The 25,036-nt window shown below is 42.9% G+C and overlaps 1 protein-coding gene across 1 annotated transcript in view; it reads left to right on the top strand.

Moving 5' to 3' along the window:
* Positions 1-25,036, top strand: part of LOC137661643 (chloride channel protein C-like) — a 94,459-nt gene that overhangs the window by 38,510 nt on the left and 30,913 nt on the right. The window contains 1 exon segment of the mRNA XM_068397261.1: positions 18,981-19,147. Coding sequence (XP_068253362.1) covers positions 18,981-19,147 — 167 coding nt within the window.

The raw sequence follows: 25,036 nt of genomic DNA on the forward strand, positions 1-25,036 counted from the left end.
AACTGTAGGAAACTCAGTTGAAAAGGCACTAGAAAAATGAGGATTGCATTGCAATGTGTTCTGAATTCCCCTAGGTGTCATGTTATAACTCCTCTGTGCCCCTCTCTGCGGAGGCAGATTGTGTTTCAATTCATGTTCATCCAAGATAAATAGCTGCATTGCTTAAGGAAATATTAATTTTTGAGGAGAAAAAAGGTCTTGGACATGACAATGCAAAAACATAATTAAAAGGTTGTGCCCTCAAACCATAAAATGTGCATATTTTTCCTACATTGTCTGATGGATTCAAAAAGAATTGAGAATGTTTGCTTTGGCTTTTCACACAGCCTTCCATTTGGAAACAGTTATGAATGTGGGACTTGTAGTGAACAGGTTTGTAAGACACTTTTTTTTTTTTTTCTCATGGCAGACCCCACAGGCACTGCCCACCTCTTCTGTCTTGGCTGCTTCTTTCTACCCCCCATGCTGACACTTGGCCCTCATCCTCAGCTCTTTGTGGCAAATGGTAGATGTGGTGACATTTTCCTTGGCAAGTACAAGGACCAGCCTTATGACTTGCCTTCCCACAGCCTTCTGTCTCCCACGTCTGTGTAAGTGTCATGTGTCCTGAGCCTGCTGGCCTCAGGGTGCTCAAGATGTGGGAAGAGGAATAGCATCTTCCTATAGTGTGGCTTGTATCTGGCTCATTCTGTATTTTTATCGTTCCTTCTGTATTTTTGCCTCTCAATTCCACTGCCTTGCAAGGGTTAAAGAGGAAGGATGGCACTGGGCTGGCCTAGGATAAGTGTTCTTGTCCAGTACTGGTGATGCCCCTGTGTGTAAGCTGAGAGAAGCTTGGTTTACACTGATTTGGATCCTTTGTCCCGAATTGTCTGTCTTTCTATTACACATGATGGAAAATAGCTTTGACTCTCTCCCCTTTCTTGCCTGTTCTGTTCAAACAGAATTAAAGCAGTATATCAGTTTATTGGCCTAATATATTTCTCCAAGAAATCTCTTCTGATGGATGTGGGAAATGCAATTAATTCTGAAAAGTTTAAGACCTCCTTTGAGTGTGAAACACTGAAATATCAGGCTTTTGACGGATGTAGACTAAAGGAGAAAACAGAGTGTTCCTTAGGATTTGGAAGGGGAAATGCAATGTCGTTATATAAATGAAAGGGAAATCTCCGTAGGGGATTAAATCGCCTAAAGTCTGTCCTTGACTCTCTTGCTAATGGTGGGTGTGGCTGCTGTGAATGGGTGGCTTGTGCTAGTGGGCATGATGTTGGTACAGAAATAAAATGACCATCTGATGGTGGTTCAGAGCATTATGAAAAGCTGCTTGATGATGTCTGTCCGTGTCTGCAGCATGGCAGAAACAACAAACTGTATGTAAAATCATCTGGTTCAAAAGACAGCATTGAAGGCTCAGAGGTAAGGTTCGTTTGTGCCTTCTGATGCCTACATCAAGACAGGCACACTGGCAGAGCACTGTGTACAATAAACTACACTGCTGTAAGTGACCACTGTCCTATAGATGGGAAATTTGGTATATTTCTTATGCACATTCCATTAAGAAATGAAAATGAACTTTTATTTTTTGCATAATTTGTATACCTCAGTTGTAATGTGTACTTCTGACATGCTTCACAGCAGTGTTACAGGTCACCTTGAGTAAGTGTAATAAAATAACTGTATCAGCAGGTACTAACAATTAAACCCTAACTTCTCCCCTCTCTCTGTATTTCTCCAGTACTTCTAATTTAGGCAAATTGTGCTTACCTCAAATTATAGGCAGGATGTATTTTTGCAAATTCTGTGGCTACCCTTCTCACTTCCTCTGAGAGCATGACTCTCAAGAAGCTTAAGTCCTTTCACAAGAAATTTAAGTAGATCATCAGCTGTGGGCACTTACTGTAGATATGAGAGACACATCTTGTTTTACAGATGTGATGTGAGAATACAGCACAGACAACTACCCAATCCAACTAACTAGAGGGGAGTTATAAGAAGAGCAGAATGGTGATATAAGATATTAGAAAGATAAGCACAAGACTTCTAAAATACATGTAAAATCTGCCGGGTATCCAGTGCAAGTTTTTCACTAGAGAGCTGTGTTGCTCAGTGGTTGTAGGATGCAAGATGATGCATTTTGAACTATTTGCAGTAATGATGATGCAAGGAGGAAGTATGGTTTTGAAAATGCTAAAACAAATACAAATTCTGAATCTTTCCTTGTTGAGTGGAGGTGTCAGATAATATTGCATAGCTGGTGCTTGAAGACCAAACAGTGAAAACAATCCTGGCTGCTCATGGCATTACTTGTCTTTGTTGCTGCTAAAAAGACCATCAGGGGACCCAGAATTTTCATTGGTTTAAATCAAATTTCTCCTGAGTGAGGCCTGATCTAATGGATGATAGATCTATTGTACAGGCAAAGATGGATAAACTGTACATTAACTGGGCAACAAAATTGTGATATATATTGTGCTTGGATTAAATATAAAAGTTAACAGGAGTAAATTCTAAGATTTCTTCTTGTCTAATGGGGTGCCAGAAAAAGTCTGTATAGCTCTGCCTTTCAACGTGCTGAGAGTACATGAACTGTGTTATTTTCCACTTCATCTTCCTCATCTGTGGTGCTGGAGAGAGCCGTGGGCTGGATGGCCAGCAGCCGTGTTGGGGTTGCAGTTGGTACTCGGTTATACCTTGTAGCATTTCTGTTAATTTCCCCTGCTCACCTCTGCAAATCATTGATGCTGTGCTCTTTTGAGTGATATTTTGGGGGCATGTAATTAATTTATATGCTGCTTTTCTTTCTTTTTTTTTTTTTTTGGTGAGATCTTTGAAGGTTTAGAAGTAGAGAGTGTTTTAGTAGAAATGCTGGGTTGCCCGGTGAATTGCTTTTCCTGTGATGTTTAGCATGTCTGTCAGAACATGAATGACGTTTCCCCAGCTCTCAGTTCCAGCCTGCCTGCTGGCTCCCGTTACCTGTCGCTGTTTTACTTGGCTGCTAGCAGGGCAAGGTCTCCCTGAGAGGGGAGGGAGGATGGGGAGGACGGCTCCAACGGTGCATGTGGTCCTCATCATGTGAAACAGCAGTATCCATTTACCTTGGGCAGCCTCCATCTCCATTTGGATAGGGGCTGTTTCTGCCACCTGGACCTCCTGCTTCTCCCTCATCCCTTCTGCTCCTTGACCTGTGAGCTAAGGACAGAGGGAGCTCATGCTACGTGCAGCAGCAAAATGGTCATCTCATTTTGCCACTGTCTGGGGTTTGTCCCCTCTGGTTTGTGAGTGCTCGGGACTGTTGTGTAGGCAATGAGGAGAGCCTGCAAAGTGACCTGGATTTCACCTGAGGAGGTGCTCCTGCAGAGCTAGCAGGACTTAGAGGTGCAAAGGGTCTTCAGTGCAAGCTGTGCCTTGTGAGAGAGACTTGTTCATGTACTTGCAGTCTTCTTGGGTCTTGCTTTAGTAAGAGAAGGGGACCATAGAAATACCCTCTGAACCATCTGACTTAAAAACACCTTTAACTCCCAACTACAGCGCGGGTGCTTTTCTGTGTTTCCCCCTAGTTTATATTACTTTTTTGGGCAAATTATTAAAGATATAAAATGAGTGCTTGCACAAAGCTGGGCTTGTGTACAGGTGCCTTTATATTCCTCCCAAATGGAGGAGCAGCTCACCCCAAAGCGAGGGGGCTCAGGAGCTGTGTCACTGTCATGCTATGGGGTCGGCTTCAGAAAATGGGGGCTACTGGATTTTGGTCCATGACAGCTCTTCAGGGCAGGTCCTATGGCATGAGTAACTACAGGAAGCAGGATATTTTGCAAGATGTCAAATTAAGTGATTTAATCAGTCCTTCTGGTCTTGAAAGAAACCAGTCCTGGTTTTGGCACATAAAATGTGGTGTAACATCTGGCTAACTGAAGAGAGGGGGTTTCCCTTCTGATCTCATAATGCCATCTAAAGTGTGATCCTTTCCTTGATAAGGATCATAGGTCGCTGAGGTGTGAAGAGAAAAAAATCTCTTGAGTCCTGAGTACTCTTTTGGCATACTAGCGAGCAGGAGAACACTTTAATTTGAAATACATGAATTTCTTGTTCACATGAAAAATCTTATTGTCAAATACAGCAAAATGTTCTTCAGTGCCTAGCTTTGTGGTGGGAGTGACTATAAACATGGAAATCTGCTATAGATTGTTTTTTCAGCATCACTCTGGTTAGAATGATTTTTAAAAATTCCCCTCTACTCTATTTTTGACTAAAAATTAGGTCTTCAGATTTGTTTTCAAAAAACCCTTGAACATTTCATCAAAAAGCTGAATATCTGAAAAACAGAAATAAAGAAAAAATATTTAAAATGTCTTGCTCTAAGCTTTGGTGTTTCATGTTAGCATTTTTCTGGAAGGAATGAAATATTTCCCATGCAACACCAAAGAGACTTTCTTGGTATGTTTGAGGAAGGAGAGGGCAATACACGGTGCATCATGGGAGACGTCGTTTAATCTGAGAGACCAAGCTGAATCCAAGCTTAAAATTCTCAAGAGATACCACAACAGCATTCCAAATGAAAGCTTTTTGGGTTTTAACCTAAAAAATCCTGCTCTATAGGGATGATAAACAATTTGTCAAGTTACTGGAATGTTCCATAAAAAAAGTATGCTTGCAGGGAAAAACAAAAGAAAACCCTTTTCTTTCTGGATGGTAGCCTTGTGAACCCAGCCCAAGAAAGTCGGAACAAGTCCTCTCTGATTCATTCATTCATCATCTGTAAAGAACTGCAACCATGGGACAGTTGGTTAGTCTGTAGGTAATTCACAAATTAGAAGAGAATCCAGCTTTATCTCTAATATAGCTGTTTCAGCTTTGGCACCAGGTTTTTATCAGTAAAATAAACAGACATGACTGAATTGTACATGGATTCAGTTGGCACTGAACTTTTAGGAAGTTCAGTTGTGCATCTGACATATAGAAATTGAGACTGCATCTCTCATTGGAAATGAAGTTGTAATGCGAGAAGATAACATTTTTATATAGTCATTTTTCTGGCTCTAGCTTTCAGTAGCTTTAAAGGTATTTTATAAATAAAGTGATCTAGTGTATTACCACATACAATTGTACATTTGGGACATGTAATACAAACCTTAATGAAAGTTCATGAGAATTTAATGTGCAGAAGTTATTTTTAATTCACAATATCTTATCTGTTTTTAATTTTTTTCAAATTACAAAATGCATTTGGGCTCTTATGTACTAATTCTTTGCCAAATTTAATTTGTTTCCAAATTAAAGACATTTTTCAGTTACATTGTCACAAAAAGCATCTGAAACCATTAAGTTTTGTTATATTTTTAACTTTAAAACCTTCAGCATGTTGCCAATAGTGTTTTTTCCGAGTTTTGAGAAAATGATTTATCTCTGGGACAAAAGCTCCCACAATAAGCCTATCTCTTTTTTTTTTTTCAGCCTGAGGGGTTTATTATCATCTTGAATTAAAAACCCAATGTAACCGGGTGCTCTAATGAATGGGGGCTTGGGGCCAGAAATCTCAGTTTGATTATTGGACCCAGCTGAAACAGGAGCAAGTGGTTACACAACCCAGCAGCTGCTGGGCTGAGCAAGGTCTGTTGGTGGGAAGGAGGCTCCTACTGTGGGTCCTGAGACAGGCAAATCCCTAAGGAGGAATATGGTCTCCCCACTGCCCCAGATGGGCAGAACAACATCTTTTGTTGTTGCAGTTTTAAAGTCTTCCCTTTTTTTTTGGAAGAGGAATAAGACTGGGTCCAGGACACGCACACGGTGGTGGTTGTGAGCGCAGGTGCAAGGTGTGCCGCTGTTGTGAGCAAGACTGACTGGAGGCAGGCACCTAGGAGAAGCTGTGAAAGCATGTGGAAAAGTAGAAGCATTGCAGAAAAGAGGAGCATAAGTGGTAGGCAGTGAGAGTTGTCCTAGTGACTGCTCTTCTCTCATTTTGAAATATGAAAGAGTGATGATGGAAAAACTCTTGAGTGCCTGATGGCTGCGTCTCAGGCAAGCTTGCAGAACCAGACCTGAGCTGCTTTCTTGCATCTCTAAAAGAAAACCACCCACCCCAAACTGGCAGTGGCCACTGAGGTTGTCCACTGCTGAGTTATGTAGCAGCAGGTGACTTCTGCAGTTGCTGGTGCAACTTGTGAAACAGCAGGGCCTGGCTTTAGAAAGGAAGAAGTTGCACAGCTGTGGAGATAGCTGGAGTGGAGTTGTCTGGTGCTTCAGATCATATAGCATGGAGAATGACCTCAGATTACTCTGGTTATACCACTCTCATCTTACGCTCTTCCTCAGCCTGACCCTTGTTCAAAGAAAAGAGAATTTACTGGGAAGGCTCGAGTCATACTTTTGCCTTTCTCCTCCTTGTTCAGCAAAGTGTATGCAATACTTGTGAGAGAACAGGCAAAGAGAGGGGAAAGAACTGACTGTAAAAAATTAATACACACTCACAGCGCGCTTTGGCAGCACAGACCTTGGGAGATCTCTGATCGTGCCTTCTTCTGACTTGCGCAAGACGAAAGGGCGTGAAAGGGACATTGGGCTTCTGGGGCAACCGTAGCCCGGTGCTCTGGAGAGAAAATGATAAGGAACACACAGCTGCCTGTCGGGAGAGCCATTCCTGTGTGAGGAAGTAATAGAGGCTCTGGGGAAACAGCAGGACATGTCAGCATCTGTCGTGCTACACTGGTGTAGATGAGAGATTTGATCCTTGCTTTAGAGTGAGTACACACGTATGTGCTCTGGATCAACGGGTATTTTGCACTGCTGGGTAATAAGGCACATACTATGGAGTCCTTACCAGAAGGGGCAGGAAGACGCATGTGCCCACTCAACAGTCGGGTTCAAATTCTTCTCTCCTTAGATGCTTAAAAATAGCTCAGTACTGTTACTCCAGCAGGGTTACTCAATACCGAGTTTAGCTTTGGTCAGGATTCTCTGCATGGCCAGAGTCTTAATTTTAACTCCTCAGGAGAGAATGCCACATGGTTGATTTTCCACGTGATGCTGGTGGGGAAAGGAAAATCTTTTGCAGAAGCTGGGACAAATGTAGTATTCAAGATTTTTTCACATACTGTTTCCTTCAAAGCAGGTAGAGGAAGTGCTTAATTATTTGGAAACTCATTTGGCAGGTTCTTCCCAGTGCTAGGCTGTTTAAAGCATCAGTCTGTCACACTTAAGTACTTTAGGGCTCACTTAAAGTTTTTGATTACACCTGAGATGGTTCACAGAAGTTGTTTTGACAGGGCCTAATTTTCTGTTACTAAGCTGCCTGATTTTTTTCTAATGAAGAGTTTAAACCCTAGTCAAAACAATTTTTCAAAATCTCCAAGCCTACAGTTATTCCTAACAGGGTAAGTGTTTGCTCTGCTTATGCTGCCTGTCAGGAGGAGCCCGATGTGTTTGAATGGTGTATTTAGTGTTATTTTGGAACCTGATTGCAAGGGATGTCACCTTTTTACAAAAATGGGGACATGTATAGTAGTGTTGTACTGATCCTAGCCTTATTCAAATTAACCCCAAAATAACTGGAATAACAATGCATAGTCAACAAAGTGTTAAATACATTAAGTCCTACTATTTTCTGTTGAATTTACTCCAACTAGGGGGAGAGCACCACGTGTTTTTTGGCAGTAGCTTGTCTGGAAAATTAAATAAGTGAAACTGTACTTTCACAGAGAAGGAGATGAGGGACAGTTTCAGGACCTCAGATTTCATAATGCATTTCTTTAAGAAACTGGAGGCTCAGTGCTCGTTTTGAGAACAACAAGCTTTTGTAAGTTTTCTGTTCTGGTATTTAAGGTGTAATCTCCTACTGAAGTTAAAGCTGAAGTGAAGTTTGCAGCCTGTGGCGCAGAGGATTTATCAAATAGCCTTGGTAAAACCACTGTCTGGTCTGCAGCTGTCTGTAGGCGCAGGACTCGTTCTTCTCCAGCCTTTTCTAGACCTCAGGAGATGGGGCCATAAGAATTGTGGCATTCTGGAGATGTCGGTTTTAGCATCACTTAATTATGGCAGAGATTCATTGCAGTTGTCTATCTACCTTATTTAAAAAAATGCTCATGAATAAATTGAAGAACTCTGTGATACTGTGAGTTAAAAAAGTACAAGGTTGCTTAGCTGGGTTATTATACAGTACAGTGCTTGTTTTGAAAACATTTAGTATGTGAGCCTGCTGAATGTTTAGGCATATTCAGCAAGCAACGTACATACACAATGCTGCTATTTTTGTTAATAGAAGGTTCACTTGATATGACACACACCAGTGTTACCTTCCTGAGACACAGGTTTAGACAGGTTTGAAACCTCCTTTCAGGGTTTGATCTCTGCTACATACGTAAGATAAAGAGCCAGATTACAAAAAAATCACTGAGAGATATCTTTCCAGTGGATCTTGGCAAGAGTTGCTGCTATCACCTATACTGTTTCCGATATCACTTGCATCCGTTGCCACAACCTGTCAAAACAGGTGTATTTGTAGGCCTTGAGGGACTGAAACAAGAAATCAAACATTTGCATAGCATCTTCCATCCAAGTTCCCAAGGACTGAGGCTCAAAGGATTTTGATACATTTCCAGGGGTTACTTGGTTGTGCTGGGTATTTCTAAGTTCTCTTCAGCAATCTCCTGCTGCTGTCATAGGTCTTGGAATTAGAAATAAAATATTCTCTCTTTTAACAAGGAAATCATCAACAAAATGCTGGTTGGCTTCAGAAAAACTCACACAAATATTTAAATCCACCTCAGACAAAACTGGGACGAGATCTCACTGAACATTAGGAATTAAGGTAAACTAAGAAGTAGTGCACGAGTGTGATTAATTAGAACTACTTTGCTTAAAGAGAAAAAGTACGCGCCCTGTGCTAAGATACTTTTTTGTGCTCCTGTCTTGGCAGTAATTAAGCTCTAAGGTGCTACAGGCTGCCTACGCATCGTAATGGCCTGGAATAGTTAATGGGGTTGAGCTCTGGAAGAGGAAGAATCCCACTAATTGTGCAATCCTCCTGGCACTGGGGTTTGGCAGGAAGTCCTCACAGTGAACCTACGCTGGGTGTGCCGCCCTTTGTAGAGGGTGATGCACAGCTTCGTGTGCCTGAGGCTGCAAGAAATAATCATTTTCAGCAGTCTGAGTGAACTTGAATGCATAACTTTTCGGGGCTAACATGACAATCGTGTCTTTTTATGAGATTTATGTTTACTGTATTGCAGCATCCCACTCCAAAAATTTCCAGCAGTGATGGTGATGAGTGATAAGGAGATACAGTAAAGCAAGTTGAGTTAATGGATGTTGTCCTAGGACTGTAAAGGATTTCTTTAAAGGTGAAGTGCACAGGAAAGGAATATTTTTCACTTAGTTTTAAAGGCAGAGATTAATGGAAGTTCAGGGAGGGAGTATTCCGCTGGATCGATACTTGAAGAAGGTGCCTCTTTCCAGATGAAAATAGTGGACCATGATAAAGGCATTTCCACAGAAATGGACAGAGTCCAGTTGGAGGTCTGTGTCTAGCGGAGTCCCGCAAGGGTCGGTTCTGGGACCAGTTCTATTCAATATATTCATTAATGACTTGGATGAGGGATTAGAGTGCACTGTCAGCAAGTTCGCTGATGACACAAAACTGGGAGGAGTGGCTGACACAACGGAAGGCTGCGCAGCCATTCAGAGAGATCTGGACAGGCTGGAGAGTTGGGCAGGGAGAAATTTAATGAAATATAACAAGGGCAAGTGTAGAGTCCTGCATCTGGGCAAGAACAACCCCATGTACCAGTACAAGTTGGGGGCAGAGCTGTTGGAGACCAGCGTAGGGGAAAGGGACCTGGGGGTCCTAGTGGACAGCAGGATGACCATGAGCCAGCAATGTGCCCTTGTGGCCAAGAAGGCCAATGGCATCCTGGGGTGTATTAGAAGGGCTGTGGTCAGCAGGTCAAGAGAGGTTCTCCTCCCCCTCTACTCTGCCCTGGTGAGGCCGCATCTGGAGTATTGTGTCCAGTTCTGGGCCCCTCAGTTCAAGAAGGACAGGGAACTGCTAGAGAGAGTCCAGCGCAGAGCCACGAAGATGATTAAGGGAGTGGAACATCTCCCTTATGAGGAGAGGCTGAGGGAGCTGGGTCTCTTTAGCTTGGAGAAGAGGAGACTGAGGGGTGACCTCATTAATGTTTATAAATATGTAAAGGGCAAGTGTCATGAGGATGGAGCCAGGCTCTTCTCAGTGACATCCCTTGACAGGACAAGGGGCAATGGGTGCAAGCTGGAACACAGGAGGTTCCACTTAAATTTGAGGAAAAACTTCTTTACGGTGAGGGTGACCGAACACTGGAACAGGCTGCCCAGAGAGGTTGTGGAGTCTCCTTCTCTGGAGACATTCAAAACCCGCCTGGACGCATTCCTGTGTGATATGGTCTAGGCAATCCTGCCCCGGCAGGGGGATTGGACTAGATGATCTTTCGAGGTCCCTTCCAATCCCTAACATTCTGTGATTCTGTGATTCTGTGATTTCAATTCATAGCTTTGTCAGGACATTATTAAGTGGGAAGCAAAGTGACTCAAGTGTTCAACGCACAAGTTGCAAAGGGCCAGCATATCATAGTCCAGAGAGTAAAGAAATTGAAATGCAGATCTGCGTTGTTTATGAAATGACTGTGACCATACAAATAACTTAATCCTGGGAGACGTTATTTCCTTAAGCTCCTATTCTCAAGAAAGCTGCATGAACAGCTCTTTTACTGCTGTGGATAGGGAATTGTCCTCTCCTTCCCTTCTTTATGCCAAGTGATCAGCTTGCAACCTTGTTGGCATTTGCTCCAAGAAAGAAATGACCAAAAGTTTTCTTCTGGCTACAAGCCCTCCACCCTTTGGAAATGTTCTGTTGACCATGAATGATATTTTATTGATGTCTTTAATCAACAGTAGCAAAAATTTCAAATGGGAGAAGTTCTGGTTGCATGTGAGCAAAATGAAAGGTGCTTTCCTGGGTAAGTGTGTACTCTTCCACAAAATCTGGTGGCATAGAGACTGGGAAACTGTGCCCAGAGATGGTGTTTTGTGCCAGCTGCAGCCTCAACTCCAAAACTATTGGATTTGGCTGGTAGTACCAAGACTTCATGTCCCTTCCCATCCACCCTCTTTTTAAACTCGCTCTCAGACATATTGTCTTGTACCTTTGTCCAGCAGCTGCTTGTTTTTTCCCAAATATTTTCCAAATTCCAGATCTTTCAGTTAAGTGTGTGTAACCTTGTGAAGAATGACAAAAATATTTCTTTTGGAGAGTTTACTTCTACCAAGGATGATGGTCTTACATCATGGGAAGGAAGTAGATTTTGTCTTTTGTTTGTTCAGTTTTCCAGGCAGCTCTTCTCTTTGAACAAATCTTGAAAAAAGAGTATGACTACAAAGTAATTTTTTTTCTTTCTATTAGGCCCTCTTTTCTGCATTTGTCATTGTAGGCTGTAAGTCGCAAGAGAGCTCTCTTGCTAAGTGGGTTTTCAGTAGAAGAAAGAAAGTTGATTTGCACTATGTAGCTGGCTGACGATCTTTTATTTTACATTATTGGAAATATCAAGGGTTCAGGGAATATTCCTCTGTATCAGCAGCCTTGCGTCTAATGAGGTTGTTTGGACTCTGTTCTCTGAGCTGGAGTAAAACCTTTGAAACCTGTTAACTACAATTTGAATGAAAAATGGGGGAGGGTTTTTAACAGTGAGCTTTAAGTAAACTGCATCTTTTTGAATTTCCTGGGCAGCTGCCTTTCTCTCTTTGATGTACTGTGCCTGGTGATGCTGTTAATGAAATGCATAATTATGTGTTATATAATAAAACAGAGCTAACATGAAGGTGGCTAATAGATTATAATGATGTGGAGGCCTGAGAAACTCAGGACCATGGGGTTTGTTGAAAAGTGCCTCCGGTGACAAAGAAGATAGTTAAAGAGATTTGAATAACTGTGCTAATAAATTAATTGTGGTCTCTGTGTGTGTGTGTGTAAATGACTTTTTTCAAGATTTTGTATATAGAGAGAATATTGAAAAAAAAAAAGGTGGAATTTACTAGGCTGCTGCTGTATGAAGTTTCAGCGCCAAGTGCTTCCAGCGCCTATTAGTGCTGCTGGCTTTGCATAGATGGGCGCCCTAGGCAAAGACATTTTTGGCACAGCCTGCTGCACCCGTAGGATCAAAAGGAAAAAAAAATTCTGGCAGTATGCACAGAGGGTAAATTGCATCCTAAAGAGCAGCCCCTAAAATGCACGCCTGGAATGACTATCAATAAATGAAACATCATGTTTGATGGCTGAAGAGTTGTAGGTGTTTGGTGGCTGCCCCCAAATTCTCCTCTTCCTTTCTCTGCTTTTGTCACCTTTATTTTATCTCTCCCTCTGTAATACTCTGTATAATTTGTTCCTTTCCTAGATTCTTTAGGAACTGGTTTGAACAGATAGGTATTTTTAAAGGAGAGGCAGTGTAACCTTCCAGCCCTGGACCCCATGGGCTCCTAATGGTGTTGGGCTGTGGCTGAGCTTGCTTGGCTGCTCTTCTGGGCTTACGAGAGCCTGTCTGCTGGGAGAATTAGTATGCAGGGAGCTCCAGTGTGAATTTACAGACTGCTAGTGACTTGGCACTAATTCCCTGGGTGGATGCTTCTAGTACCTACTAAGAGTGATTTTGTGCAAGTTAGCTTTTAGAGTGCTTTTGTGTGAGTTAGGCGGGCCCCTTTTTGAAGGTGAAGTATGTTTTTTTTCACTTCCCAAGCGCCAAGGGTACCCAAATGGGCAGTTAGTGCAGAGTAGCTAATACGCAGTAAATTCACACCCAAGCTCACCGCGTGCTCACTTCCTCATGCAGCCGAGTCCTGAGGCTCTGCACTTTGTCTCTCTCAGCGGGGAGCAGATGGCCCTTCTCTAAACAGGGAATACTAATAAAGCCTTATGAAGAGCACATATGTGTGTGAGCGTGTAGGTCTGTGTGTGTCCATGTGTTTATATAAGACGACTTGAATCTATCACAGTTCTTGGATTAACTTGTGCTTCCTTGAGTTTTATCAAGATACCCTAAGGAGAAGTTTGCTGCTGCATTGCCATCATACGTGTCATTAATGGACTTACGTTTTAGCTACAGTTTTTGATGAGTTCTTCCTTTTTCTCTAGCACTAAGAGCAGCATACTTTTTCTTTTTTCTTATATGAGTGACTGCATCTTTTGTGTGTGACTCTTTCTTTGTTGCGATTCCCTTCCCCAGCATTTCTGATTTGATCCCTGGAGTTTATTCTTGTATTATTTCATATGCTCCTATAGCTAATAAATGTTCTCCCACAACATGAGAACCCCCAATAAGAAGGAAATAAGGTTTTCTCTAGCTTTCCAAATACCTGGATGTGAAATCAAGTCAATTTTTTAATAAAAGTCTTTCTTTAGACTGGGCTTCATAAATAACTTGAACTGTAATTAGTGTACATCTTCACCTTTTCTTAAGCTCTCATCACAGAATCACAGAATCACAGAATGTTAGGGATTGGAAGGGACCTCGAAAGATCATCTAGTCCAATCCCCCTGCCCGGGCGTGATTGCCTAGACCATATCACACAGGAACGCGTCCAGGCGGGTTTTGAATGTCTCCAGAGAAGGAGACTCCACAACCTCTCTGGGCAGCCTGTTCCAGTGTTTGGTCACCCTCACTGTAAAGAAGTTTTTCCTCATATTTAAGTGGAACCTCCTGTGTTCCAGCTTGCACCCATTGCCCCTTGTCCTGTCAAGGGATGTCACTGAGAAGAGCCTGGCTCCATCCTCATGACACTTGCCCTTTACATATTTATAAACATTAATGAGGTCACCCCTCAGTCTCCTCTTCTCCAAGCTAAAGAGACCCAGCTCCCTCAGCCTCTCCTCATAAGGGAGATGTTCCACTCCCTTAATCATCTTCGTGGCTCTGCGCTGGACTCTCTCTAGCAGTTCCCTGTCCTTCTTGAACTGAGGGGCCCAGAACTGGACACAATACTCCAGATGCGGCCTCACCAGGGCAGAGTAGAGGGGGAGGAGAACCTCTCTTGACCTGCTGACCACAGCCCTTCTAATACACCCCAGGATGCCATTGGCCTTCTTGGCCACAAGGGCACATTGCTGGCTCATGGTCATCCTGCTGTCCACTAGGACCCCCAGGTCCCTTTCCCCTACGCTGGTCTCCAACAGCTCTGCCCCCAACTTGTACTGGTACATGGGGTTGTTCTTGCCCAGATGCAGGACTCTACACTTGCCCTTGTTATATTTCATTAAATTTCTCCCTGCCCAACTCTCCAGCCTGTCCAGATCTCTCTGAATGGCTGCGCAGCCTTCCGGCGCGTCAGCCACTCCTCCCAGTTTTGTGTCATCAGCGAACTTGCTGACAGCGCACTCTAATCCCTCATCCAAGTCATTAATGAATATATTGAATAGAACTGGTCCCAGAACCGACCCTTGCGGGACTCCGCTAGACACAGACCTCCAACTGGACTCTGTCCCATTGACCACCATTCTCTGGCTTCTTTCCTTCAGCCAGTTCACAATCCACCTCACTACCCAATCATCCAGACCACACTTCCTCAGTTTAGCTGTGAGGATGCTGTGGGAGACCGTGTCAAAAGCTTTACTGAAATCAAGATAGACCACATCCACAGCTTTACCATCATCTATCCACCGGGTAACATCCTCATAAAAGGCTATCAAGTTGGTTGAGCATGACTTCCCCTTGGTGAAGCCATGCTGAGTGCCCCAAATTATCCCCCTATCGTTGATGTGCCTAGAGACAGCACCAAGAACAAGTTGTTCCATCACCTTTCCGGGGATGGAGGTGAGGCTGACCGGTCTATAGTTACCCGGGTCCTCCTTCTTGCCCTTTTTGAAGACTGGAGTGACATTCGCTTTCCTCCAGTCCTCAGGCACCTCTCCTGTTGCCCACGACTTAGCAAAGATGATGGAGAGTGGCCTAGCAATGACTTCCGCCAGCTCCCTCAGCACCTGCGGGTGCATCTCATCAGGGCCCATGGATTTATGGACGTCCAGGTTGCTTAATTGGTCCCTGACCCAGCCCTCATCTACCAAGACAGATTCCTCCTCTATCCTGACTTCTTCTGGGGCCTCAGGGGTCCGGGGCTCCTCAGGACAGCCTCCAACAGTATAGACAGAGGCAAAGAAGGCATTCAGTAACTCCGCCTTCTTTTTATCCTCTGTCTCCAGGACCCCCACCTCATTCATCAGTGGGCCTACATTGCCTCTAGTGTTGGCTTTACCTGCAATGTATTTGAAGAAGCCCTTTCTGTTGTCCTTGACCTCTCTTGCAAGGTTTAATTCCAAGGAGGCCTTAGCTTTCCTAGTTGCTTCCCTACATCCTCTGACAACAGACTTATATTCCTCCCAAGTGGCCAGCCCCTCCTTCCATGATCTGTACACCCTCTTCTTCCACTTGAGTTTGCCCAGCAGTTCCCTGTTTAACCATGCAGGTCTCCTGGTACCCTTCCTTGACTTCCTACCTGCTGGGATGCTCTGATCTTGAGCTTGGAAGAAGCAGTCCTTGAATGCTAACCAACTATCTTGGGCCCCCTTACCTTCTAGTACCCTGTCCCATGGGATTTCCCCTAGCAATTGCTTGAAAAGGCCAAAGTTGGCCCTCCTGAAGTCCAGGGTTGTGATTCTGCTAGCTATTCTGTTCCTGCCACATGAGATCCTGAACTCTACCATCTCGTGGTCACTACAACCAAGGCTGCCCTCAACCTTCACCTCTTCAACCAGACCCTCCTTGTTAGTAAGGATAAGATCCAGCAGCGCTCCTCTCCTAGTTGGCTCATCCACCATTTGCATCAGAAAGTTATCATCAATGCACTGGAGGAACCTCCTGGACTGAGGATGGCTGGCTGAGTAGGCCTCCCAGCAAATATCAGGGTAGTTGAAATCCCCCATGACAACCAGGCCCTGTAATTGCGAGACTGCTCTCAGCTGCCTGTAGAAGGCCTCATCACCCTCCTCATCCTGATCCGGTGGCCTGTAATAGACACCCACAACAGTATCACCCCTGCCAGCCTGCCCCTTAATTCGCACCCACAAACTCTCAGCTCGCTCCTGATCTGCCTCTGGACAGAACTCAATACATTCTAGCTGCTCACTCACATAAAGAGCAACTCCACCACCTCTCCTTAGTGGCCTGTCTTTCCTGAACAGGACATAGCCATCCATGACCACATTCCAGTCATGCGAGGCTTCCCACCAAGTGTCTGTAATTGCCACTAGATCATAGCCCCCCGACCGAACATGGATTTCCAACTCCTCCTGTTTATTCCACATGCTGCGTGCATTGGTGTACAGGCTCTCATAATGGGTTAAATTTCCATGCAAAGTTTTCTTGAAATTTTAGAAATCATTTTATCTGTTTTTCATGCTCATATTTCAATGATTTCTAATTCGTCTGAAGATTTGCTTTATGTTTTTGCTCTAGTATTGCCTATTTCCAAGAAAATCTCGTATCACAAAAATTTACTCTCTGATTTCCATCTGTAGTGAGAGTTCAGGACAACTCTATCACCTCTATTTTGGCCACAGTTTAAATTTACTTACATACAAAATATATTGCTCAAAATGCTTTTAATATGTCTTTCTTTAATGACCTCAGCCGTACTAGCCTGCCAAAGATAAACAGCATTTCTACTCAGCCGGCGTTAACTCCTGGAGGAGGTGAAGTCTGATGCTGAACCCAGAGGCACTTGGTCTGAGCATTCGGACCATCCGAGCATCCGATGGTCCAGCATCTGAGCGCTGTTGTAGAGAGGAACCACATTCCCCCTGATCCCAGCACTCAGGAGGGCTGCAGGGCTGCAAAAATTCAGCACAAGCCTCAACGTTTCTCAATACCAGATGTAAAATGCTGCTGAATGTTTGCGACAATAAAGGATGAGGGCCCGGGGCCAGGCCAGCTTGACTGTTCCCGCTAGAGGATGGGAGGGCAGGAGGAAGGGATAAAGTGGGATGAAAAAAAAGAAGGGGAGCCTAGAAAGCCAGGCTCTGGTTCTTGCTGTTCTGGAGATATTCTGTATAGGTTAAAGCAATCACTTAGAGTGTTTTTTAGAGTTAGAGTTTCAAGAGTTTTTAAATCTAGAGTTTTAGAATGTTTTTATAGCTTTTTAGAGTGTTTTTACATGAATTTTTAATGCTTGTTTTATTCCAGAAGAGTTCCCCATAGCAAAATACTTTTAAAATAAACCTTAAAAGGAATCCACAATAAAGGACTCTCCATCTGTGTGGATGAGTTGCGGCAGATATGATGAAGCAATTCTTAAAATCCCATAGTTGCTGTTTTCCTTTCAACTGACATGTTCCTGGTGTTTTTAAATAAAACAGTTGAATACTAGGTTTAAAGAGACATTCAAAGAATGTTGTGGTGTTATTAGAAATCCCTGGCTATGTCCAAGCAGAAAGGACAGTTGCATGACCCTGTCGTACACGTCTGACCATGCCATATGAGTCCCTCAGTGGGATATACTGTAAATCATCCTGGATGTTATCTTTTCAAACACAGAACAGAGACAGAAGGAGGGTGAAAGTATAAGCCTGGATAAATTTGCTACAGCTTATCAGGCAGAAGTGTGTTTATTGGCATTCTCTGAATGTAGATTCTTGGTGTACTTAACAATCTCTGGCTAATGAGGCAATGTGCTTCAATTCATTTTGTCTGAATTGGACAGAAGTTTCTGGGCAAAAGCCTCTTAGTGTTATGAGGAAAGTTTGCATATTTAATCCCAGGATAATTGCTAAATGAATTTCCCTTTTTAATAGGATGCAATGGTAGGGGAAATAGTGGGAAGTGAAAGGAAATAGCAGTTTTTACTAAAAAGTCTTGCTAAGGTAGTGTAAAGAGAATATTTCTGTGCAGTCATTTTCACCATGAAAAATATTTGACTTTGTTGTGAATTGGGCATAAGCAGTATTCAGTGCATTCACATTACTCTTTACTTTGTGTATGAGGTTTCACTCTGAATCCTTTATTCAAAGGCAGTTGTATTGATGTGCTTCGTTAAGTCACTGCCACCAGAGCTGCTAGGCATTTGCAGTAGTAGATCAAGTGAGCTCAGTCTGCCTTTGTGTAGCAGTGAGCTAACAATACTGTTATGGTGGCTGTGTCTAACCGCGGAGGGAAAAACAAATAATTGAAGTGGGATAAAGTATTAAAACATGCTACATATTTTGCCACTCATCTGACCATACCCTCACTACATAGGGAGAAAGTGCAAGTATACTTAGGTAAGATGTTTTAGGTGAGATACCATAACCTGTGCATATACTCTGTTTCTCTACAACGGGCGCTGCAGTGCAACTTTCATAGATTTGTGATCACGGGACAGGGATGCCTGCAGCATGCCTTGTACTGCCGCACGTTGTTCAGCACGGTAACTGTGTGATGTTCCTGCTGCTTGATCTCCTGAGCTGGACTTCTGTTGAAAGCTTCTTGTTCCCTTTTCTGGCATCCTTCAAGGCAATGTTTGTACAAGGACCTTGTTCTGTCAGGAAGCAGCAGTATGGGAAAACAATTTTATATCTCCTGAGCTCAGCAAGAAAGAAAAAATATTTGGATTTGTTTGCATTTTTAAATATTTGTCACAATGCCAAGCTATTTTAAGCAATCTGGCTACTCCATCTCTTCTTACCCTCCTCTGATACTTCAAAATTATCACAAGCCACCTGAAATATGAGAATCAGATGTGAGTTTTAATGTGAATGCAGTGCTTCAAGCTGATAGGAACGGGAGGGGGAGCTGTCACTGCATCAGCCAAGACTCTCTGTGGAAGTGTTGATTGATTACCTGTCCCTGGGAAAGGAGGGGGAGCGCCCTTCCACTTTTAGCAGGCTGAATTGCTTCCTGTTCCCTCAGGAAAGAAGTAGGTAGTCCAATGCGTGGACCATTGACATTGTCTCCAGGTATATGAAAAAAAATAGAAAGTCCTTTTTTCTCTTTTCTCCTTAGGTAGAGATCACAAATGATGTCCAGTCCTTGCTACTGATAATGCTGGCTGTCATGGTGGCCAAGATGGTTGGTGACTTGTTCAACACATCCCTGTGCAGTTCCCTCCTGAAGCTGAAACGCATTCCCTACTTGGATGTGGAACCTTTTGTTCGTCACAGGAGAAAATGGTGACGTCTCTTATGCTGCCGATCTGTAAGTTTTCTGTATCATGTTCTGCACAGAGACTGTGTGGATTCTTTGAGACCTGGAGCTTGGAGGGACAAAGGAGTAAAAGGAGATCCTGATCCTGAACAACGTCCCCACAGTGTAATGTGCTGTACAAATAGAACAAAAGACACTCCCTTTCTTTTCGAGTTTGTGGTAGGTCACCAGAGTCCTGAGGGCAGTAAGTGCTCTACTATGCCCAGTTAGATGCTGTTTATTCGTGGTCCAATTGGTTCAATGGAGAATCTAGTAGAGGTTTTCACAGACAGTTTTGACCCTGTTTCTTGTGAGCAGATGCCGCAGAGCAGCGGAACAACAGAGTATGTAGAATCCCTTATGGAGGAGTTTGCCTTACCCAACTTCTGGATGACTAGTCTGGGCTTCCTGTGTGTTTGGTACCATAACATTTACATTTTCAGGCAGCGATTCCTGCCACCTAAGGATAGCAATTTAAGGCAGGTAGGAAGAATTGTCTTCTGGAAGTGCCTCCACTGACTATAGACTAAATGAACAGCTTGGAAAAAAGTTACGGTTTTAATTTTTTAACTTATATTAATCCAACCTGTCCTGTTTGTCTTCCAGTGTGTGAACCAGTATCTAAAACTTCAGTCTGTTCATGGGCATTTATAACTGGTAATAAGAACCATTTTCTCTCCTAAATGGAGGTGCTGGGTCTACATTTATCTGTAGGTAGTGAGAAGTCTGTACTATTGTCTTCTATAAAATAATTAGCAGAAACACTGATTCTTTACAATATTCTCTAGGAATGAATTAGGTAATGTGGTGAAGAAATAGAAGGAAAAATGAATTTATTTCTTTACCATAGAAAGACTTTTTGCTTTCCTTAAGGTGTATTTGGGTAGTATATATCCACAACCAAAGTTATTTGCAGGACACTGTAACTGTCATTTCTCCCAGTATTGAGGTCTACTGGACCATCTCTTAGTTTCAAATGGCCCTTTAGAAGAATAAAACATTGGCGACTTGTTCTGTCCACACTTTATAACTTTCTTCCAAATGTAGCCATATCTGAGTTGGGCACATTGAATGCTGGGTATAATCTAACTGTATTTGACATGAGAGGAAAAAGAGCCAGTGATGTGGTAGGAGGAAATAAAAACAATCTGTGACATTATGGATGACTTCTGTATGTACCATGGCAGATAAAACAGAGGGGAAGAAGTCATAAAGTTTCCCATGGTATTCCAGTTAGATGACAAGTCCGTGGAAAGAATTATGGCTGCTTTCCTGATTCAGAATGAGGTCGTATTCACTTGAAGGACAAATATATATATATTTATATATATATAAAATTTAATTTCCCTCCCACTCCTTTCCCTTTCCTCTCCAGGAACATTAAAGAAAGTTTCTGGATAACTGGGTCACAGAATATACTGACACTCTAAAGCAAAATACATAGTATCACAACTTGGTAAAGATTTTATAGCTAGACACTTTACAGGCTGCCAAGTTTTAGTCTAAATCCTCTTAGACATAGTCTGAATAGGCTGATACACATCTGAACTGGCAGATGTCGTTGCTAAGAAAGCCAATTGTATCCTGGGCTGCATGAAAAGAAGTATGGCCAGCAGGACAAGGAAGGTGATTCTCCCCCTCTACTCTGCTCTCGTGAGACCCTACCTGGAGTACTGCATCCAGCTCTGGGGTCCTCAGTACAAGAAAGATGGATCTTTTAGAGTGGATCCAGAGGAGAGCCACAAAAATGATAAGACAGCTGGAACACTACTCTTGTGAAGAAAGGCTGAGAGTTGTTCAGCCTGGAGAAGAGAAGGCTCTGGGGAGTCCTTATTGAAGCTTTTCAGTACTTAAAGGAGGCTTATAGGAAAGATGGAGAGAGTCTTTTTACCAGGGCCTGTAGTGATAGAACAAGGGGCAACAGTTTTAAACTAAAATAGGATAGATTTAGATTGGACATAAGGAAGACATGTATTATGATGAGGGTGGTGAGACACTGGAACAGGTTGCCCTGAGAAGCTGTGGATGCACCCTCCCTGGAAGTGTTCAAGGCCACGTTGGATGGGACTTTGAGCAACCTGATCTAGTGAAAGATGTCCCTGCCCATGGCAGGGGAGTTGGAACTAGATGATCATCAAAGGTTCCTTCCAACCCAAACTATTCTATGGCTCTATGATTCTATGGCACTGGCCCATTTCTTGGTCTCTCCAGCATACTTCTTGGATGGTCTGTTACCTTGTTATCCCCTCAAACAAATGAAGCTTCATCATTCAGCCACCTTAGACCTCCAGGATTTGGACTGATCCCTAGATCTGGCTTATAGCTTAGGCCTCCCAAACACTAAATATTGACTCAAGGGAACTCTGGATTTATAATCTGCCTCTTAAGAGTAAAAAATGTCATAACTGAAACAAATTATGAAGCCTAATGTGCAGTCTTTTACGAATTCCAAAACCAAAGTGCTATTACTTTACCTAGCATGAGAAATACACAATTTAAGACAGTAAAAAAAAAAATTAGTCTCTGTATATGTTTCCTTATCTCTGTTTCTTCATCACCTCTGAGCATCCTTGAAACTTGAGTCAAAGTTCTACAGAAAGGTGCCTGGCCATGACTTTTCTTTTCATGTGTTTTCCCTGCAGACCAAGATTTCTCAATTGTTTTTTCTCTGACTGGTCCTGCAGCTAACATGATGCTGTGGGAGCCTGCCTATCTGCTTCTCTAGTCTTTCTTTAATCTCAGAGTGACCACTTAGAGTATGTGTTGCTGTTTTAAAGTTCCACTCAAAGTTGTTTGCTACACTTTGGGAGTATTTTCATCTTCAAATGCCTACACCCAGATGTCATTTTGCACAGGCTATCCTCTTTCTTTGGTTGTGTCAGCTTGGCTGAGCATTTGCAATATTATTGCTGCTCTCAGAAAGTGCAGCTGTTACAGTTACATGTGTGGCAGGTTCTACATCCTCTTTGTTCGGTATTAATTTTTCCATAGTATCACAAAATTATAAACTGTGCGTTGCTGGATTCCCCAAATCATAACAGGGACAGGGGTCACCTGTCTAGGAACTGGTAGCTAGCATGTATTTATAAACAGGTGATAAATTGTATTTGTGTATGCAGAGTGAAAGATTTGGATAACTAACAGCTTGCTTAAACAGCATAGAAATGCCACATAAATTGGGATCCTTCTTCAGCTGAAACCGAAGAGCTTTTTGAAAACAGTGCCTGGTTGGTAGCAGGGAGGAAAAATGAGAAACTTAAGAGAACGCATGTTTTGAGGTCCTCAGCACTTATACTGTTAGAGAGAAAGCGCAGATATTCTCTTTCCCAGTTCTTCATCGGTGTTAAGGATGAAAAGACCTTCTGTATTCGATCATTTGTTGATTCCTCTTACAGGGCTGGATAACATCCCCAGGCAGAGGATGTGTTAGACACTGAACTGAGAAGAGAAAATAGCCTTTACATGAACAAGGTGGGGGGCGGCGCTAAGATTCAGATCCACAAAAGAATTTAACTCCTAACTGCTGTGGAAATCAGTTGGTACATTAAGAAGCTAAATTATGTACGTGCTCACTATGAAGGCATCTCTGTAAATATTGCTATATAAGAAACTGGTGGAAGTGAGAACTAGATCCTCAGTGGTATTTCACTACCTAATTCGTATTTAGGCGCTGGCATTTCTGGATGCTTTTCTTTGTATGGAGCAAAGAGGCTGGGGATGTGTTTTCTTAATACTCATTATTTTTTTGGAACCTCTTTGATCACCTCGCCTGTTGTATTCTGTGCCCTGGGTGATAAGGGTCCAAACACAGCTATATCTAGTGCAGGGCTGCTACGGTGCACCGTGATTTCCAGCTACATCGCACACCACTATAAACACCCCCCTTATAAAATCTGGTTCACTGGAACACTCAAAGCTGCTGGCTGCCAGGGAATGTTCTTTAATGAGGGTAAAGAGTACTTGAACACATCTACAACTTGGCAACCCTTCCTCCTTTTTATAAGCTACTATACACTTCAGAGAGAAAATATCTTAGAGGCTACTTTTTAATGGGACAAGTTTACTTAAGAGCTGAGTGGAGCTGGTGCCAGTAGTTCTGTTTTGTTCTAGCTTAATATTAGCCTTGTCAAAGTTCTTACAGTGTCTCCTGGGTGTTTCTGTATTGCATACCATATAAAGCTGTTTTTGGGAGCCAAGAATTTTGGCTGGAATATATGTTATAGTGGTCTCATTATATTTTTTTAAAGAGTATCAGAGGTGGCCCTATATTAAAGATCTATGGAGCAAGGCTGATTTTTTTTATTTCTCCCTTTTAGTTTTGTCTTAGCCACACCGCAAACATTGGATCCAGAATTTGAGCCAACCCAAGTCTGAGGGTTATTTGGGATCCAAGGTCCTGGTTTGGCCTGTTATAAAATTTGGGGTAATTAGCGAGCTTTTTAGATGAGACTTTGGATTTTGAAAATCATCAGATTTTGGCAGCGGAGGGGGGGTGTTTTTGGTTTGGGCCTAGACTAGCAACTACCTTAATATTCCTTACCCATCTTGCTGATGACAGTGTTCATTCAAAGACAACTTACTGAGATGCACGTGGTGCATCCCGTCTCGCCTCTTTGAGAAGCCGGCGTGTTTCATGGCTGCTTGGCGCTTTCATCCTGAGAGGCATCATTAGGGGGTGGACTTGGCAATGTTTTCACATCAGAGGGCATCCAGCCCATCTTTTGTAGAGTGTTTGCGGTGGAAGCTGGATCCCGTTCTGGCTGCACAAAGGAAAAAGGGAGCTGCTATAACAAGGCCACGCTTTGTCTGGGGAGAACCCTGGCTGCTAGAGAAAAGATGGAGGGAAGGTGTTGAGATGTGGGTGAGATTTATTAAAATTACATTTGGGCTTTAAGTTGCCTCTGTGTCAGGCTTAAGCAAACATGGCAGAGAACCATTTTTAGTGCCTTTCTTTGCCTATTCTCCTGTGCTGGGTTTTGAGTTTAGTGTGATCCCATTACCTGAAAAGCAACTGTATGGAGCCATAAATGCAGTATTGGCCTCTGACAAAAATACTATGGCAGAGCCAGATGTCCCTTTATGTGCATGGAAGAACAGCAGCATGACCTTGCCTTGTTTATAATGTGGGGTTGGTGGTGCCCATGTGGGAAGGGTGAAAGGACTTATTGCTCCCTCCTGCCCCTGCACCAGCTCCCACAGACCTCTTGGGAAAGTCCAGCTTGTCTCCCTTCGCAGTCCTTTCAAACCCGGCAAGAGGCTGATACTAGCTTGCGTCACTGCGCTCTGGCCTTCAGACTGTGCTTTGGCTCCAAATTATCCGAACTGCTCCTAAAAAAAATGGTGAAGACTTGATGCACACGAATCTGTGTGAAGAAGGTTGTCTTAATCTGAACATGAATGGAAAGTGACCTTCCTGCTGGGCAGAGTTACTCCAGTGTATTAACCTGAATATTTAAGTTATTGATGCATTTTTTTCTCTATGGCAGGTGGTAATGAACAAGGCTACTTAGCTTTGTAGTTTTCAGGAGATCTGATTATCTCTTTTTTACAGGATTTTGGGGAAAAACAAGACTCAGTGACACTGAGTGATCTACAAAAATGACCTAGTGGGCCTTTTCAGCCTTAATCTTCAGAGAGCAGAGACACTATTTTCTCAGAATTTTTTAATGTTGAATTTCACCCCAAATTTCATATTTAGTAGGAAGTTATTTCAGTGTCCAAATTTGAATAATGTCCTAGGAAAAAAGTCACATGCAAACAGTGTAACTGTATTAATATGAATATTCAGATGAGACAGGAAAAGGAAGGCTATATGGAGGGAAGCAGGAGACTGAGGAGGAGTGACTGTTCTGTTTTCAGATCTGCCCCATTTCCAT

This window comes from Nyctibius grandis, chromosome 3 (assembly GCF_013368605.1).
Source record: "Nyctibius grandis isolate bNycGra1 chromosome 3, bNycGra1.pri, whole genome shotgun sequence".
In the NCBI taxonomy this organism is placed as follows: domain Eukaryota; kingdom Metazoa; phylum Chordata; class Aves; order Nyctibiiformes; family Nyctibiidae; genus Nyctibius; species Nyctibius grandis.